This window comes from Oratosquilla oratoria, chromosome 35 (genome assembly GCF_046742065.1).
Source record: "Oratosquilla oratoria isolate Oo_2021 chromosome 35, ASM4674206v1, whole genome shotgun sequence".
Lineage (NCBI taxonomy): Eukaryota > Metazoa > Arthropoda > Malacostraca > Stomatopoda > Squillidae > Oratosquilla > Oratosquilla oratoria.
In genome coordinates this window covers 18,540,247-18,557,591 of record NC_134811.1, presented here as the reverse complement: position 1 = coordinate 18,557,591, position 17,345 = coordinate 18,540,247, and the positions used below count along the sequence as shown (strand labels likewise).

The following is a 17,345-nucleotide window of genomic DNA, read 5'->3' as shown; positions in this document are numbered from 1 at the left end:
AAGACGCTCTTAGTTTTCTGCCACTTCCATTGTGTTCTCTGTTTCCCTTATGTTTTTCTTTTGTATGTCGAACTGCTTTATTTTCATGTTCACTACTCTCCAATAGAATCTCTCTTTCTCTGACTCCGTTCTTTCCTCGTTTTTTGCCTTAGCTTCAATTCTTTTCTGCTTTTCTGCCTCTCTTTCCTCCTTATTCATTTCTCTTTTTATCCATACCTTTTTATATTGATAATTTGTTGCTAGTTTCCCTGTTTTGGATAGAATTTTCTCTGCCGTTGTTTGTGACCTGAATTTAATCTTAATTGGTCTGTACTATATTTTCCGAGTCTGAATTTTTCCTCAATTTCCTTTATAATTTCTGGTTCATCTTCCTGGACTAATTTTAATAAACTGCTTACTCTTTCATTTTCCTCCTTGATTCTTGCGGTTCTATCTGGGTTATGTTTCTCTTCCATTCCTAATATAATTATACATTTCTTTTTGTCAGCTAATTCTCTTACTATATTCTCCTTCTGTCTCATCACTTTAATAACTGAGTCTTCATTATGTTCTTTCAATTGCTGTTTGACTATGTCAGTGAATGAAACCTTATTCCCTTCTTGGGTTGTTCTCCAAGTTTTAGCTTCTTTAGCTATTGTCTCTCTGTTTTCATTACTATTCTTCTTCAATTTCTCATTCTCCTCCTTTACATTTCTTAACTGTCTTTTTAGGTCCTCTATTTCATCAGTTAAGTTTCTGTTTGCCTTCTCTAGTTGTTCCAACCTTTCAATTCTCTGGAAAATGGAGTCAACATTACCTAACCTACTTTCCAAGTCCTCGATCACCTTATCAACTCTCTCCTCTAGTCTTATCAGTCGGGGGGGGGGGGTTTGTGTCCCCCCCACCCTCTTTAAATCCCTGGAACATATTCTCGTCACTTTCTACTGTATTGCTCCTCTCTATACTTCTAATCTTTACATTTTTATTAGACATTTCATCATCACTCAGTCTTTTGTTTACCTTTCGCTTGTCTGGCTGGGCCAAGTCTACTCCCTCCTCATTTCCTTCCATTTCCCTCAGTAATCCCTCCCCTTTTCCTCTTTCCCTACTTTCCCACTACTCCACGAGCAATTTCCCCCCCACCCTGTAAAAACACTAGGCACTTCTCTTTGCGTTGGGATCCACAGACTTCAGTTTTCTTCAGAACGTCATCCAAGCCGTCCATTCGCTGAAGTGTGTGTGTGTATTTACCTAGTTGTATTTACCTAGTTGTATTTTACGGGAAGGGGAGCTATGCTCGTGAGGTCCCGTCTTCATATCTCATTTTATCTAAACTATTTTTAAATTCATGTATTGTTTTTGCACACACCACTTTCTCATCTAACTTGTTCCAACTGTCTATTGCTCTGTGAGGAAAGCTGTTCTTTTTCAAATCTCTTCTATAGTTGTCTTTTTTTATTTTCTTTCCGTGTCCTCTTGTATTTCTGTCATCCCATTTTATCAGATTCTCTCTATCAGTAATTTCTATGCCTTTCATGATTCTGTAAATAGCTATCAAATCTCCTCTCTCTCTTCTTTGCTCTAGTGTCTGTAGTTTAAGTTTTTGTAGTCTCTCTTCATATGATAGTTTTGAGAGTGTTGGTGCCAGTTTAGTAATTGCTCTTTGTATTCTTTCAAGTTTTTTTATACATTTTTTTGTACTTGGTGACCATATCGTTGCTGCATATTCCAATCTTGGTCTTATCAGGGTGACTAGGATTTTCCTCACCATTTCTTCATCCAGGTATGTAAATGCCACTTTGATTGTTCTTATTAAATTATAAGTTTCTCCAAAAATCTTATTTATATGTTTCTCAGGTGACATATTATTCATAACAATGACTCCCAGGTCCCTCTCATTTTCTACTCTTTTTATTCCTTCTTCTCCTAAATTATATGATCCTGTTATTCTGTTTTTGCTTTTTCCAAATTCCATTATACTACACTTTTTTGTATTGAACTCCATCTCCCACTTCCTACTCCATTCTTGTACTTTATTTAGATCTCTCTGTAGTGATTCACAATCTTCTTCAGTTTTCACTCTTTTCAGTAATTTTGCATCATCTGCAAAGAAGCTCATATAGCTTTCAATTCCTTCATCCATATCATTAATATATATAGCAAACATTATTGGGGCCAGAACTGTTCCCTGCGGGACACCGCTTATTACTTCATTCCATTTTGAGTGCTGATCTCTTATCACTACTCGCATTTTTCTTTCTTGCAAAAAGTCTTCCATCCAATTTAGCAATTTACCTTGTATTCCTCCTTCATATTCTAATTTCTTAAGCAACTTCTTATGTGGTACTTTGTCAAAAGCTTTTTTTAGGTCTAGAAATGCACAATCAGCCCATCCATCTCTTTCTTGTATTATATCTATTAGCCTTGAATAGAAACATATTAAATTGGTGACGCATGATCGTCCTTGTCTGAATCCAAATTGCCTTGGATTTAGTACGTTGTTTTTTTCCAAGTATTTTACCCATCTACTTTTGATAATTCTTTCGCATATTTTTGCTATTGTACTTGTTAGAGAGACTGGTCTATAGTTGGTAGGTTCTTCTTTATTTCCTCCTTTATATATAGGTACTATATTTGCTTTTTTCCAATCTTCTGGAACTTTTCCTTCTTTTAAGGAACTGCTTATTATGCTATGTATTTTGTCTGCCAGTTCATTCCTACATTCTTTCAGAATCCAGTTTGCTATTTCATCTGGCCCATGCGATTTTCTGACATCAAAATTACCCAAGTGTGTCAATATTTCATTCTTCGTTACTTCTATTTCTTCCATAGGGGGGACTTTTTCCTTCCACTCAATCTCTTCAGGTTGTATATTTTCCCTTGTAAACACTGATTTAAAATGTTTGTTCATAATTTCTGCCATTTCCATTTCCTCAGTGTATTCAACTCCCCCTTGTCTTAATTTCTCCAAGTCTTGTTTGTTTTTCAGTTTATTGTTTACAAATCTGTAGAATAGTTTTGGTTGATCTTTACACTTTTCTATAACATCTTTTTCATATTTTCTTTTTTCCTCTCTGCACTTTTGTACATATTCATTTCTATAACCAGTATATATTTTCCATTTTTCAGGTCTTCTGTCTTTTTTCCATCCGGTCCAGGCTTTGTCTCTTTTGTCTTTTAACTCCCTACAACTTTTGTTGTACCAGCATTTTACATATTCTTTTTCTTGTTTTTGTCTTGGGACATACTTTTCCACTCCTTCTTTGTAAATTTTTGTCAAAATATTCCATTTCTCTTCCACTGATGTTTCTTCTTTGTATATTTCTTCCCAGTTTTCTTGTTGGAAGAATTCTCTTATTTTATCAAAGTTTGTTTTTTCATACATCATTCTTCCTTTTCTATATTGTTCATTTCTTTTCATATATTTTTCTTCATTAAGTTCCAGTTCAATCAATATGTGGTCACTTTTACCTATTGGTGTTTTATATTCAATCTTGTCCACTATTCTAGGTTCAGATGTAATTATTAAGTCTAGCCTCGATGGTTCTTCTTCATTTCTATACCTAGTGTTCTCTTGTATCCATTGTGTCATTGAATGGTCAGTAATCATCTCAAGTAGAGCATTTCCCCATGAGTCATCACCACTCTTTACTGTCATTTCTTCCCAGCAGATTTCTTTGCAATTAAAGTCGCCCATCATAACTATTCTTCCTCCGTCTTCCATTATTTTAGTTAATGCTATCTTTGTGTCCTCTAACATACTTTTATGTTCATTCTCCTCCCATGAGGCTGTTTTCGGAGGCACATAGTTGATCACAAATTTTCTGCTCTTCTTATCTCGGTCTTCCACTTCTATCATAATCATCTCTACTGTATTCTTTCCATATATGACACCTTTCACGTTTATATCCTTCTTTGTCAGGAACATAACTCCACCCCCTTGTTTTTTCTCTCTGTTTCTAATCCAATAATTGTATGTATCATGTCCTACACTGTTGGGTGGTAGTGGGCCTTTTAATTTTGTTTCTACAATTCCCATTATGTCCGGTTCTTTTTCTTTCAAATAATCATTCAGTTCATTCAATCCTGTTATCAATCCATCTATATTTGTGTAAGACACTCTTAGTTTTCTGCCACTTCCATTGTGTTCTCTGTTTCCCTTATGTTTTTCTTTAGTATGTCGAACTGCTTTATTTTCATGTTCACTACTCTCCAATAGAATCTCTCTTTCTCTGACTCCGTTCTTTCCTCGTTTTTTGCCTTAGCTTCAATTCTTTTCTGCTTTTCTGCCTCTCTTTCCTCCTTATTCATTTCTCTTTTTATCCATACCTTTTTATATTGATCATTTGTTGCTAGTTTCCCTGTCTTGGATAGAATTTTCTCTGCCGTTGTTTGTGACCTGAATTTAATCTTAATTGGTCTGGTCTTATCTGTACTATATTTTCCGAGTCTGAATTTTTCCTCAATTTCCTTTATAATTTCTGGTTCATCTTCCTGGACTAATTTTAATAAACTGCTTACCCTTTCATTTTCCTCCTTGATTCTTGCGGTTCTATCTGGGTTATGTTTCTCTTCCATTCCTAATATAATTATACATTTCTTTTTGTCAGCTAATTCTCTTACTATATTCTCCTTCTGTCTCATCACTTTAATAACTGAGTCTTCATTATGTTCTTTCAATTGCTGTTTGACTATGTCAGTGAATGAAACCTTATTCCCTTCTTGAGTTATTCTCCAATTTTTAGCTTCTGTAGCTATTTTCTCACTGTTTTCATTACTATTCTTCTTCAATTTCTCATTCTCCTCCTTTACATTTCCTAACTGTCTTTTTAGGTCCTCTACTTCTTCAGTTAAGTTTCTGTTAGCCTTCTCTAGTTGTTCCAATCTTTCAATTCTTTGTAGAATGGAGCCTACATTACCTAACTTACGTTCCAAGTCCTCGATCACCTTATCAACTCTCTCCTCTAGTCTTATCAGTCTGGGGGGGGTTGTGTCCCCCCCACCCTCTTTAAATCCCTGGAACATATTCTCGTCACTTTCTACTGTATTTCTCCTCTCTATACTTCTAATCTTTACATTTTTATTTGCCATTTCGTCATCCGGTGGTCGTTTCATGTTGATCTTCCGCCCGTCTGCCTGGGCCAAGTCCTCCACATCCTCATTATCTTCCATTTCCCCAGTAATCCCTCCCCCTCTCCTCTTTCCTTACTTTCCCACTACCTCACGAGCAATTCCCCCCCCCTGCAAATACAAAAAGGCACTTCTCTTTGCGTTGGTATCCTCAATCTGCACTTTTCTTCAGAGCGTTCGTCAAGCCGTCCGTTCGTTGAAAGTGTGTGTGTGTGTGTGTGTGTGTGTGTGTGTGTGTGTGTGTGTGTTTGTGTGTGTGTGTTTGTGTGTGCACACTATATATATATATATATATATATATATATATACATATATATATATATATATATACATATATATAATTGTGTGTGTGTATGTATATGTATAAATGTATAAATATACATGTGTATGTATACATATGTTTATATATATACATACATGTGTGTGTTTGTGTGTGTGTCTGTGTGTGTGTGTGTGTGTGTGTGTGTGTGTGTGTGTGTGTGTGTGTGTGTGTATTAGCTTGTTTATTTATTTGTGGGTGTGCGCGCGTGGGGGTGTGTATGTGTGTGTGTGTGTATTAGTTTATTTATTTGTTTATTTTTTATTATTTGTTTATCTATTGATATATCTGAATATTCATTATATAATTATCCACACACACACACACACACACACACACACACACACACACACACACACACACACACACACACACACACACACACACACACTATACATTATATATATATATATATATATATATATATATATATATAAGAAAGGGAAAAAGTACAATGAGGAGAGTCAGGAAGAGAGGAGAGGGTAAAGGGAGAAAATATACATTCGTTGGTAGCGGAGGACGGAGACTTTGTGGCAGTAGATGCGAATAGAATGACCATGGTGAGTGAGAACGACGAGATGATTAAAAAAATAACTAGCACTGGAAGAATCCGAAACTGGAAAAGAATTTGAAATAGATGAGTGTCATAGGGACTGTCTGATAATGGTACAGGAATGAATGGTGAGCTGGTTCATTGTGTGTTTGAGGGAAGGAAGTGTTTCAATGGATTAGAAAAGTGCATGTATAGATGCACATCATAAGGGGAAGGGAGACAAATATTAATGTAGTTTTAGAGGAATAATTCTGTTGATTATTATCGGTAAAGTATATGGACGCGTGCTGATTGACAGGACGAGATGGAGAGGAGAGGGGAAGGCTGGAAAAAACAATGCAGGTTCAAAAGAGGATGATACTGCGTAATACATATATATATATATATATATATATATATATATATATATATATATACAGTATATATTTATGTATATATATATATATATATATATATATATATATGTATATATATATATATATAAATTGCATATATATACAAACATATATATATATATGTATAAATATATATATATGTCTATATATATAATGTATGTATGTATATTTGTAATAAGAGATGTAAGGAACTTTTGGGTTTTCATAAACTGTAAGGTGTGTATTAGTGTTAAAGGAGTTCTGTGAAGCGTGTTGCAGCATATAGAATAGGAGGAAGTCTACTGAAGGCAGTCAATAATATTACATGAGTAGTAGGGCATATGTGAGGAACGAAGAAAGAGAATGGTTTGAGGTGAATTTGGTGTTGTACCAGGGTTGTGAAGTCGCCATGATTGTTCAAGGTATATCTAGTTGGGATAGTATAGGAGTAAGATGAAGGAGTACTAGGCAGGGGTTTATGGTCAGTAGGTGAGAACAGAAGAAAAAGGTATATTAATTAGTTTTTGTTTGTGAATGGAACTGCGCTCGTGATTGGTTTTGAGGAGGGATTTAAAGAGTGGATGACATAGTTTAAAAAGATGAGAGAGAAATTTACATACTACATAACAGCAAATAGACAGTTTTGTATAACTACCCTTCATCTTCTCTTTACTCATCCTCTCTCTTCCCTTTTTTTTTCTTTCCCATTCAGAGAACAGCATATCAAATAGAAATAGGCACAGTTTAGCTATAATTCAACCATAATGTCTATCCGGCAGATATGTAGTGATTGAGAACCTACGGCATATGTTGAAGGACCACAGCCCGGAGGATCCAATCTGGATGGGATGTCGGCTGAAGACGATCGTGCCAGAGCAGGGCTACATGAGCGGAGGTCGGAACCATCCCCGAGTAATTACTTATTTTGTTCACTATGCAAACCTCATAACACGCGCGCGCGCACACACACACACACACACACACACACACACACACACACACACACACACACACACACACACACACACATACACACACACACTTCACCGAACGGACGGCGTAGAGGACGTTCTGAAGAAAAAGTGAAATTTTCGTGGATCCCAAAGCAAAGGAAGTACCTATTGTATTTACAGAGGGGGGAATTGCTCTTGGTGTAGTGGAAAAGTGAGGAAAAAGGAGAAGGGGAGGGATTACTGAGGGAAATGGAAGGAAATGAGGAAGGAGAGGACTTGGCCCAGGCAGGCAGACGCCATGTAAACAAAAGAGGGCCGGACCAGTTTAGTGACGATGAAGGGTCTAACAAAAATGGAAAGATTAGAAACATAGATATGAGTAGCACAATAGAAGGTGAGGATAATAATTTCCAGGGATTTAAGGAGGGGGGGAGGATACCAACCTCCCCCGACTGGCAAGACTCGAAGAAAAACTTGAACAAATGACTGAACATTGGGAGAGTAGGTTCGGTAGAATGTCAAAAATGGCTGAAAGGGTTGAAAGATTGGAAGCACTAGAGAGGGCAAACAAAAACTTAATTAAGGAAATAGAAGAACTAAAAAGACAGTTAAAAGAAGTAAAAGAGGAGAATGAAGAATTAAAGAGGAATAATAAAGAAAACAAAGAGGCCATAGCTAAAGAAGCTAAGGGTTGGAAGACAATCCAAGAAAACAGTAAAGTTGCATTTACTGATATAATCAGACAGCAAATGAAAGAACAAACTGAAGACTCAGTTATCAAAGTGATGAGACAGAAGGAGAATATTGTAAGAGACTTAGCAGACAAAAAGAAATGTATAATTATATTAGGAATGGAAGAGAAACATAACCCAGATAGAACCTCAAGAATCAAAGAGGAAAATGAAAAAGTAAACAGTTTACTACAATTAGTTCAGGAAGATGAACCAGAAATAATGAAACAAATCGAAGAGAAGTTTAGACTCGGAAAGTATAGTACAGATAAGACCAGACCAATTAAGATTAAATTCAGGTCACAAACGACGGCAGAGAATATCTTATCCAAAACAGGGAAACTAGCAACAAGTGAACAATATAAAAAGGTATGGATAAAAAGGGAAATGAATAAAGAGGAAGAGGAAAGAGAGGAAGAAAAAAAGAAAAGACTTGAAGATAAGGGAAAAAAGGAGAACAGAACAGTCAGAAAAAGAGAGATTCTATCGGAGAGTAGTGAATATGAAACTAAGGAAATTCGACATACAAGAGAAAAACAAAAGGGTAACAGAGAACACAATGGATGTGGCAGAAAACTGAGAGTGTCTTACACAAATATAGATGGATTAATAACAGGATTGAATGAGCTGAATGATTATTTGAAGGAAAAAGAACCGGACATAATGGGAATTGTAGAAACAAAATTAAAAGGTCCACTACCACCCAACAGTGTAGGACATGATGCATATAATTATTGGATTAGAAACAGAGAGACAAAGTAAGGGGATGGAGTTATGTTCCTGACTAAGAAGGATATAAACGTGAGGTGTGTCACATATGGAAAGAATACAGTAGAGATGATTATGATCGAAGTGGAAGACAGAGATAAGAAGAGCAGAAAGTTTGTGATAAATTATGTGCCTCCGAAAACGGCCTCGTGGGAAGAGAGTGAACATAAAAGTATGTTAGAGGACACAAGGATAACATTAAATAAGATAATGGAAGATGGAGGAAGAATATTTATGATGGGCGACTTTAATTGCAAAGAAATCTGCTGGGAAGAGATGACAGTAAAGGGTGGAGACGGCTCATGGGGAAACGCTCTACTTGAGATGATTACTGACAATACAATGACACAGTGGATACAGGAGAACACTAGGTATAGAAATGAGGAAGAACCATCGAGACTAGACCTAATAATTACATCTGAACCTAGAATAGTGGACAAGATTGAATATAAAACACCAATAAGTAAAAGTGACCACATATTGATTGAACTGGAACTAAATGAAGAAAAATACATGAAAAGAAATTAACAATACAGAAAAGGAAGAATGATGTATGAAAAAACAAACTGATAAAATAAGAGAATTCTTTCAAAAAGAAAACTAGGATATAAACGTGAGGTGTCTCACATATGGAAAGAATACAGTAGAGATGATTATGATCGAAGTGGAAGACAGAGATAAGAAGAGCAGAAAGTTTGTGATAAATTATGTGCCTCCAAAAACGGCCTCGTGGGATGAGAGTGAACATAAAAGTATGTTAGAAGACACAAGGATAACATTAAATAAGATAATGGAAGATGGAGGAAGAATAGTTATGATGGGCGACTTTAATTGCAAAGAAGTCTGCTGGGAAGAGATGACAGTAAAGGGTGGAGACGGCTCATGGGGAAACGCTCTACTTGAGATGATTACTGACAATACAATGACACAGTGGATACAGGAGAACACTAGGTATAGAAATGAGGAAGAACCATCGAGACTAGACCTAATAATCACATCTGAACCTAGAATAGTGGAAAAGAATGAATATAAAACACCAATAAGTAAAAGTGACCACATATTGATTGAACTGGAACTAAATGAGGAGAAATACATGAAAAGAAATGAACAATATAGAAAAGGAAGAATGATGTATGAAAAAACAAACTTTGATAAAATAAGAGAATTCTTTCAAAAAGAAAACTGGGAAGGAATATACAAAGAAGAAACAACATTGGAAGAGAAATGGAATATTTTGACAAAAAAATATAAAAGTGGAGTGGAAAAATATGTCCCAAGACAAAAACAAGAAAAAGAATATGTAAAGTGCTGGTACAACAAAAGTTGTAGGGAGTTAAAAGGCAAAAGAGATCAAGCTTGGACCAAATTTAAGAAATACAAAAGACCTGAGAAATGGAAAATATATACTTGTTATAGAAATGAATATGTACAAGTGTGCAGAGAGGAAAAGAGAAAATATGAAAAAAATGTCATAGAAAAATGTAAAGATCAACAAGATTTGGAGAAATTAAGACAAGGAGTTGAATACACAGAGGAAATAGAAATGGCGGAAATTATGAACAAGCATTTTAAATCAATGTTTACAAGGGAGAACATACAACATGGGAAGATCGAATGGAAAGAGAAAGTCCCCCCCCCCATGAAAGAAATAGAAGTAACAAAGAATGAAATAATGAAACACTTGAGTAATCTTGATGTCAGAAAATCGCATGGACCAGATGAAATAGCAAACTGGATTTTGAAAGAATGTAGGAATGAACTGGCAGACAAAATACATAGCATTATAAACAGTTCCTTGAAAGAAGGAAAAGTCCCAGAAGATTGGAAAAAAGCAAATATAGTACCTATATATAAAGGGGGAAATAAAGAAGACTTTACCAACTATAGACCAGTCTCTCTAACAAGTGCAATAGCAAACATTTGTGAAAGAATCGTCAAAAGTAGACGGGTAAAATATATATATATATATATATATATATAAACAATGTGCTAAATCCAAGACAATTTGGATTCAGACAAGGACGATCATGCGTCACCAATTTAATATGTTTCTATTCAAGGCTAATAGATATAATACAAGAAAGAGATGGATGGGTTGATTGTGCATTTCTAGACCTAAAAAAAGCTTTTGACAAAGTACCACATAAGAAGTTGCTTAAGAAATTAGAAACCGAAGGAGGAATACAGGGCAAATTGCTTAAATGGATGGAAGACTTTTTGCAAGAAAGAAAAATGAGAGTAGTGATAAGAGACAAACACTCAAATTGGGATGCCCCCCCGAGGCCCAGTACTTTGATGTAGTGGGGGGGGCTTCCGTGTAGTAAGGACGGGCTGAGCTGTGCCAGCCAGGTGCAACCATACTGGAGAGGTCAGCCCCGAGCTACCAGACGAAAACTGAGCCAAAACTCTTTTTTGTTGACGACCCTAGCTTGGCACTGATTATGGACTGGAATATTCGTAGGATTTGTCGCCCTCATCCTATGACAGTTGTTTTAGGATGAGGTTTTTGGGGTCTCTCACCCTTTTCCTTTGTGAATTCCCCTATCCCTATCCTTCATATTTGCTACCCTACTCTCCTTTTTCACCATCTTTCTCTAATACTTGTTAAGGAAGGTTCTGGTATCTTGGTGCCTTCCAAGCTACATGTCTGAACCCAGTCAAGTGGGGATGTATACCGCGAGGTCACTACTCCCTGCGAGGGCCGAAAGCCCACCGACTGGGGAATGCATGTTTGTGAGGTAGGTACTAGGCTGCTGACTTCCTTTCTCCCTATCCAGTACACATGCAGAGTGACTACGCCGGACCCATCCTAAATGGGACAAAACAAAAGAGGACAAACCCCGGGTTGACAAAGTCTCAAACTCACCTCCGAGGCCCTGCATGTGTAAATAGTCGTTTCTGGAACCTCCCGACTCTGCAGAGACTTTTCTTTTATTGTGCGTGGCAACGGGCAACTGCAGTATCTTCCTTCTATGCACTGATTTTTCTTTCTCAATATATGATGTGGCCTCATAGATATACACGATGATGGCGGCTGTTGAAACAGAATGTTCTAAACCTCCACCACTACCTGATCCTCCTCCTAAACCCCCCGATCCCTCTCCTAATATTGCCAATCCTAATGTTGACAATATTGACTCAACAAAAATAAAAACCCCAGTTGACGACTCCGGCTTGAAAAAGGACTTCGGTAAAATCAATCAATCAAATGCTGCCCCTAATAGTCATAGAATCTTGCATTTACAATATGTCTCTCTTGATAAGAGTTATACAGACTTATATGAAAAGTTCCGTAAATTTGGACAAATTAAAGAGATCAGAGTTAAACTAACTGACAGCTTGGCTAGTGTGGATCTCATTTCTTTCTAATCAGGATGCAGCTGCTGCCTGCTTGGATTATAATAATTGTAATGAGAATGAATCTTCAGCCCAACTTGTTGGTAGAGTGCCACCTAACTTGGATATCTTTTATCCAGAAATCCCGGTAGAGGAAAGGAAGGAAAATGTGCAGAGACCTCCCAACCCAGGTAAGTGGCTCATTATCACTCTTGCAAAAGAACGTGCTAACTTGTTCGAGTTTAGAAGATTCTTTAAGAGTCACCTTGGCTGTGGTAATTTGAATAACTCGCAGGTATCACGATTTGGAAGAAATTCCTTCTTAATTCATGTAAAATCTTATGAACAAGCTGCCATGGTGCTCAGCTTGAAACAGAAATCGGAGATTAAGGAAGTTAAACCCCACTACACCTTTAGTTATGCCAAAGGGGTAATTTTTGATAGAGATCTGTATGACTTTGATGAAGAAGAGATTTTAGAAATGTGCCCAACTAATGTTTGGAAGGTTGCTAAAATCCCTCGTTCTTCTATGATTATCCTAAGTTTTTGTGGTGAAGATCTACCTCATTATGTAGAGATAGAAAAAGAAATTGTTTATGTGAAGCAGTTTAAGCCCCGTCCCCTTCAGTGCTTTAACTGCTATGTTTTTGGCCATCCTTCCCGCAGATGTGCAAGGGACAAAATGTGTTTGATATGTGCTCAGCCTGAACATGGGGATTGTTCCCGCCAACAGTTTGTATAAATTGTAAAGAAGAGCATGATGCCAGAAATAAGAACTGTGTAATTTATAAGAAGGAACAGGAAATACTACTAAAAGCTCATGCAGAACATATAAGCGTAGAATATGCTAAAAGACTATTAAGTAATTCCAAAATATACAGTGATGTTGTTAAAACAAATAGTAAAGTGGATCAGCCAACAGTAGAAGGCAATAGAAATAAAAATGCCAATATGAATGGTTCTGTTAACACTGAACCCAAGCCTCAGTGTAAAATTGTAACTATGAAACCTAATGGTCTTTCTTCTTCTCAAGTAGGAATTTCTAGTACTTCTGAAGCCTCCTGTGCGGAGGTTTCCTCACCCCTTGTTGAAGGGGTGTCCCCTGCCCCATCTGGAGGGGCACCTAAGGTTTCTATTGTAGAAACCTCACAGGCTTCTTGTAATGAAGCCTCCTCTCAGGCAATCTCTCTTCCAGACTTGGGGGATTCCCCAGTAGAGGGATTGCTGACTAGTGTGCCTCACTCGGTAGAGGTGCACAGAAGCAATGAGGATCAAGGAAATGCTGAACCCAAGCCTCAGCGTGAAAGAGTCACTACTAGACCAAATCGGTCTTCCCCACAAGTTGGAAATTGTAGTACTCGTCAACCCTACTCTGCGGAGGTTCTCCCATCCCCAGTTGAGGGAATGCCTCCTGCCCCATCTAGAGTGGCACCTAAAGTTTTCATTGCTGGGACCCCACAGGGTTCCTCTAATAAAGCCCCCTCTCAATCAGTCAAACTTCCAAACTCGAGGGGCTCCCCAATAAAGGGATCACGGACTGTTGTGCCTTACTCAGTCGAGGCACACAGAAGCGATGCTATGGAGTCTGAAGCTGTGCGCAGTAAAAGACTCCACAGTCCACCCCCATCTCCATCCTCTACCCCAAATCGCGATAAACAATCTAAGAAAGAAACTAATAGCCCGAACTCTACATCGTCGGTCGGACCATCGTCAGAGAGGAGGATGCCACCCGCGAAAGCAAAGAAATTAGAAAAGAACCCACCTTGTAAACCCTCTCTCTCTCCCCCAGACTTCTCTTACCAGACCAGTAGACCCAAAAAAGAAAAAGAAAACAGTATAATGTCCATAATTCAATGGAATATGCAAGGTTTTAATTCTCATCGAGAGCAGGTTGGGATTCTCTTTAAAGAACATGATGTGTCTGTTTTTTGTCTCCAAGAAACTATGCTTGGCAATTTATCCCCTAATGTTGGACTTAATTATAAATTTTACAGATCTCCTCCTATGATTGGGGGCCGTGCCCATGGAGGTACTGGTATCATTGTTAAGAAATGTGTAAACCACAGAAGTGTCCAGCTACATTCGGTGTTGCAGGCTTGTGCAGTACAAATCTTTACCACTAAATGGATCACTTTATGTTCTTTATATTTGGAACCTGAACTGGAAGATCGACTCGTAGACATATATAACCACCCCCGTCAGTTTGAGTTAAATGACCTACAATCTTTGGTTGACCAGCTCCCTGAGCCTTTTATTCTAATGGGTGACTTTAACGCCAAGCATCCTCTATGGGGTGAATCAAGGTGTGACCCCTGGGGCAATATAATTGAAGAATTTATTGATAGTAACGATGTCATTTTGATGAATGACTGTTCCAAAACTAGGTTTGATGTCTTTCACAACTCAAGTTCTGCTATAGACCTAACTATTTGTTCATCATCCTTAAGATTAGACTACAGTTGGTCAATAGATGAAGAATTACATGGTAGCGACCACTGGCCTATCCATATCAAATATTTAAAGAACACTCCCTCCTGTTGCTTACCTAAATGGAAGACAGGAGAGGCTAATTGGGAATTATTTAGGAGATCCACAGAGATTAATTATAAGACTAGTGATTTTGGTAGTAACTGTGATGCATATGACTACCTGGTAGACATGATACTCTCTGGTGCTTTCTCTTCCATTCCTAGGACAGCTGGTAAACCTCAACGCCCAGTAGTCCCCTGGTGGAGCGATGAATGTGCTATAAGCAGAAAGATTACAAGAACTTGCTATAAGAGATATCGGAGATACCCTTGTTTAGTCAATAAGATAACGTACAGAAGAGCTCGAGCAAAGCAGAAGAAAATCTTCAAGAAAGCAAGGAGGGAATCCTTCATTAAATATATTAGCGAATTGAAATATGATTCTTCCCCTACCTTAGTATGGAATAGGATTCGAAAATTACAAGGAAAGTTTACTCCATCTCCCTTACCCATTCTGAAGATAAATGACTGTTTTATATCAGATACAAGAGAAGTAGCAGAGGCTTTTGGAAGACATTATGCTGATATTTCAAGCCCACTACATTATTCAGATGATTTCAGAGGAATTAGAGCCAAGACGACGATTATTCCTCCTACCAATACGAACTCGGAGGCATATAATCTTCTCTTCACCTTGGATGAAATGGATCATGCTTTATCTCTATCCTCCCCAACCTCTCCTGGAGAGGATGACATTCTTTATTCCATGGTTGGTCACTTATCCATATCGTCGAAGAAATTCCTTTTAAATGTGCTGAACAAATTTTGGTCTTGTGGATCTTCTCCTAAATCTTGGAAGACTTCAATCATCATAGGAATCTTAAAGGCAAGAAAAGACCCTCATGACCCACAAAGTTACAGACCTATTGCTCTCACAAGCTGCATTTGTAAGATCTATGAAAGAATGGTTAATACGCGTTTAGTTTGGTTTTTGGAATCTAAAAATCTGCTATCTAACAGACAGTTTGGATTTAGAAGAAATAAGTGCACTCTGGACCCCTTACTTTTTATCACTCGTGAGATTCAGAATGCCTTCACAATTCAGAACTCTAGCATTGGTGTGTTTTTTGACTTGAAAAATGCCTACGAAGCAAGTTGCAGAGTGGGGTATCGGGGGTAATATGTTCAATTGTTTAAAGGACTTCTTATCTGACCGTTATCTAAAAGTCCGAGTGGGCTCTTCTTTCTCTTGTGCATATCTTCAAGAGGAAGGGATTCCCCAAGGAAGTGTTCTGAGTCCTACACTCTTCAGCATAGCCATTAATAGTTTATTAGAACAAGTTCCCACAGGAGTTCATGGATTGGCTTATGCTGATGACTTCGCTATTGTGTGCAGCAAATCGACAACATTAGAAACGGGCCAAAAGATTCAAGAGGTTATTAACTTAGCAACAACATGGGCTAATTGCAGGGGCTTCAGATTCTCTGCTGAAAAAACCAAAGCCATAAGGTTTTCCAGACTAAGACGCAAGGAAGAAATACCAACACTATTCTTAGAGGGTGTCATATTACCGTATGAAGATCAAGTAAAATACTTGGGTCTGGTATTGGATAAAAGGTTGACATTCACAAATCACATAAACGAGGTTGTATACACTGTCAAACAGCGACTTAATATACTAAAAGTAGTGTCTGGTTTCAACTGGGGAGCAGATCGTGTAACTTTAATAAGGCTTTACCAAACATTGTGCCTTAGCAAAATGGATTACGGATGTCAAATTTATGGATCGGCATGTAAAAGTTCACTGAAGAAGCTTGATATAGTCCACAATATGGCTTTACGGATCTGTTCGGGAGCCTATAGAACATCTCCAGTGGATAGCTTGTATGTGGACGCAGGAATTCCTCCCCTGTATATTCGCAGGGAGGAATTAAGCCTTAGATATATATCTCGTGTCTTGACATCCAAACAGAATCCAAACTTCAAATTTGTAAAGCAGCCGGTAGACAGAGCTCCAAGGAAAAGTACTCTGCCGAAACCTTTAGAAGTGAGATGTGAAGTTGGGACAGAGAAGGTAGGACTTGTTCCTAACACAATTGCTGAGATCACGCCTCCCAAATTCCCTCCTTGAAACCGATGCCCCACTGAAATATGTCCTCTTAAAAAGAAGAAAAACAGAACTGCTGTAGGGCTAAAAAATGAATTTTTAGAACATTTATTAGTACATGCTGATGCAATTTTTATTTATACAGATGGATCAAAATCCCAAGACGGTGTTGGTTGTGCTGTTGTAACTGATAGCACAGTTTTAAAGAGAAAGTTGCCTGATTTTAGCTCTGTTTTTACTGCTGAACTGCTGGCAGTCAGCAACGCCCTGAAGTTTGTTTTTAATTCTGTTCCGTGTGGTAGGAACGTTGTTATTTTTACGGATTCCATGAGCGTTCTATCCTCTGTAAATAATTTGTTGCCTCATAATTTTTTAGTGCAAGAAATACAGGAATGGCTGATTCTCATAAACAACAGAAAGAAGATAAAAGTAAACTTTTGCTGGGTGCCGTCCCATGTGGGTGTCACTGGAAATGAAAAGGCCGATGCTGCAGCCAAAGCCGCCACTAGGCTCACCCATATAGCAGACCGAAAAGTCCCACATACGGACTTGAAACAAGTGATCCATTGTTATACAATGAAGAAGTGGCAAGAGCAATGGACAAGGCTGGACGGCAGTTATAAATT

At 37.8% G+C, this 17,345-nt stretch overlaps 1 protein-coding gene across 1 annotated transcript in view; it reads left to right on the top strand.

Moving 5' to 3' along the window:
* LOC143018579 (glycoprotein-N-acetylgalactosamine 3-beta-galactosyltransferase 1-like) overlaps positions 1-17,345 on the top strand; it is a 112,877-nt gene that overhangs the window by 83,027 nt on the left and 12,505 nt on the right. Inside the window, exon 4 of the mRNA XM_076174069.1 lies at positions 7,135-7,250. Coding sequence (XP_076030184.1) covers positions 7,135-7,250 — 116 coding nt within the window. The remainder of the gene's footprint in view (positions 1-7,134; positions 7,251-17,345) is intronic.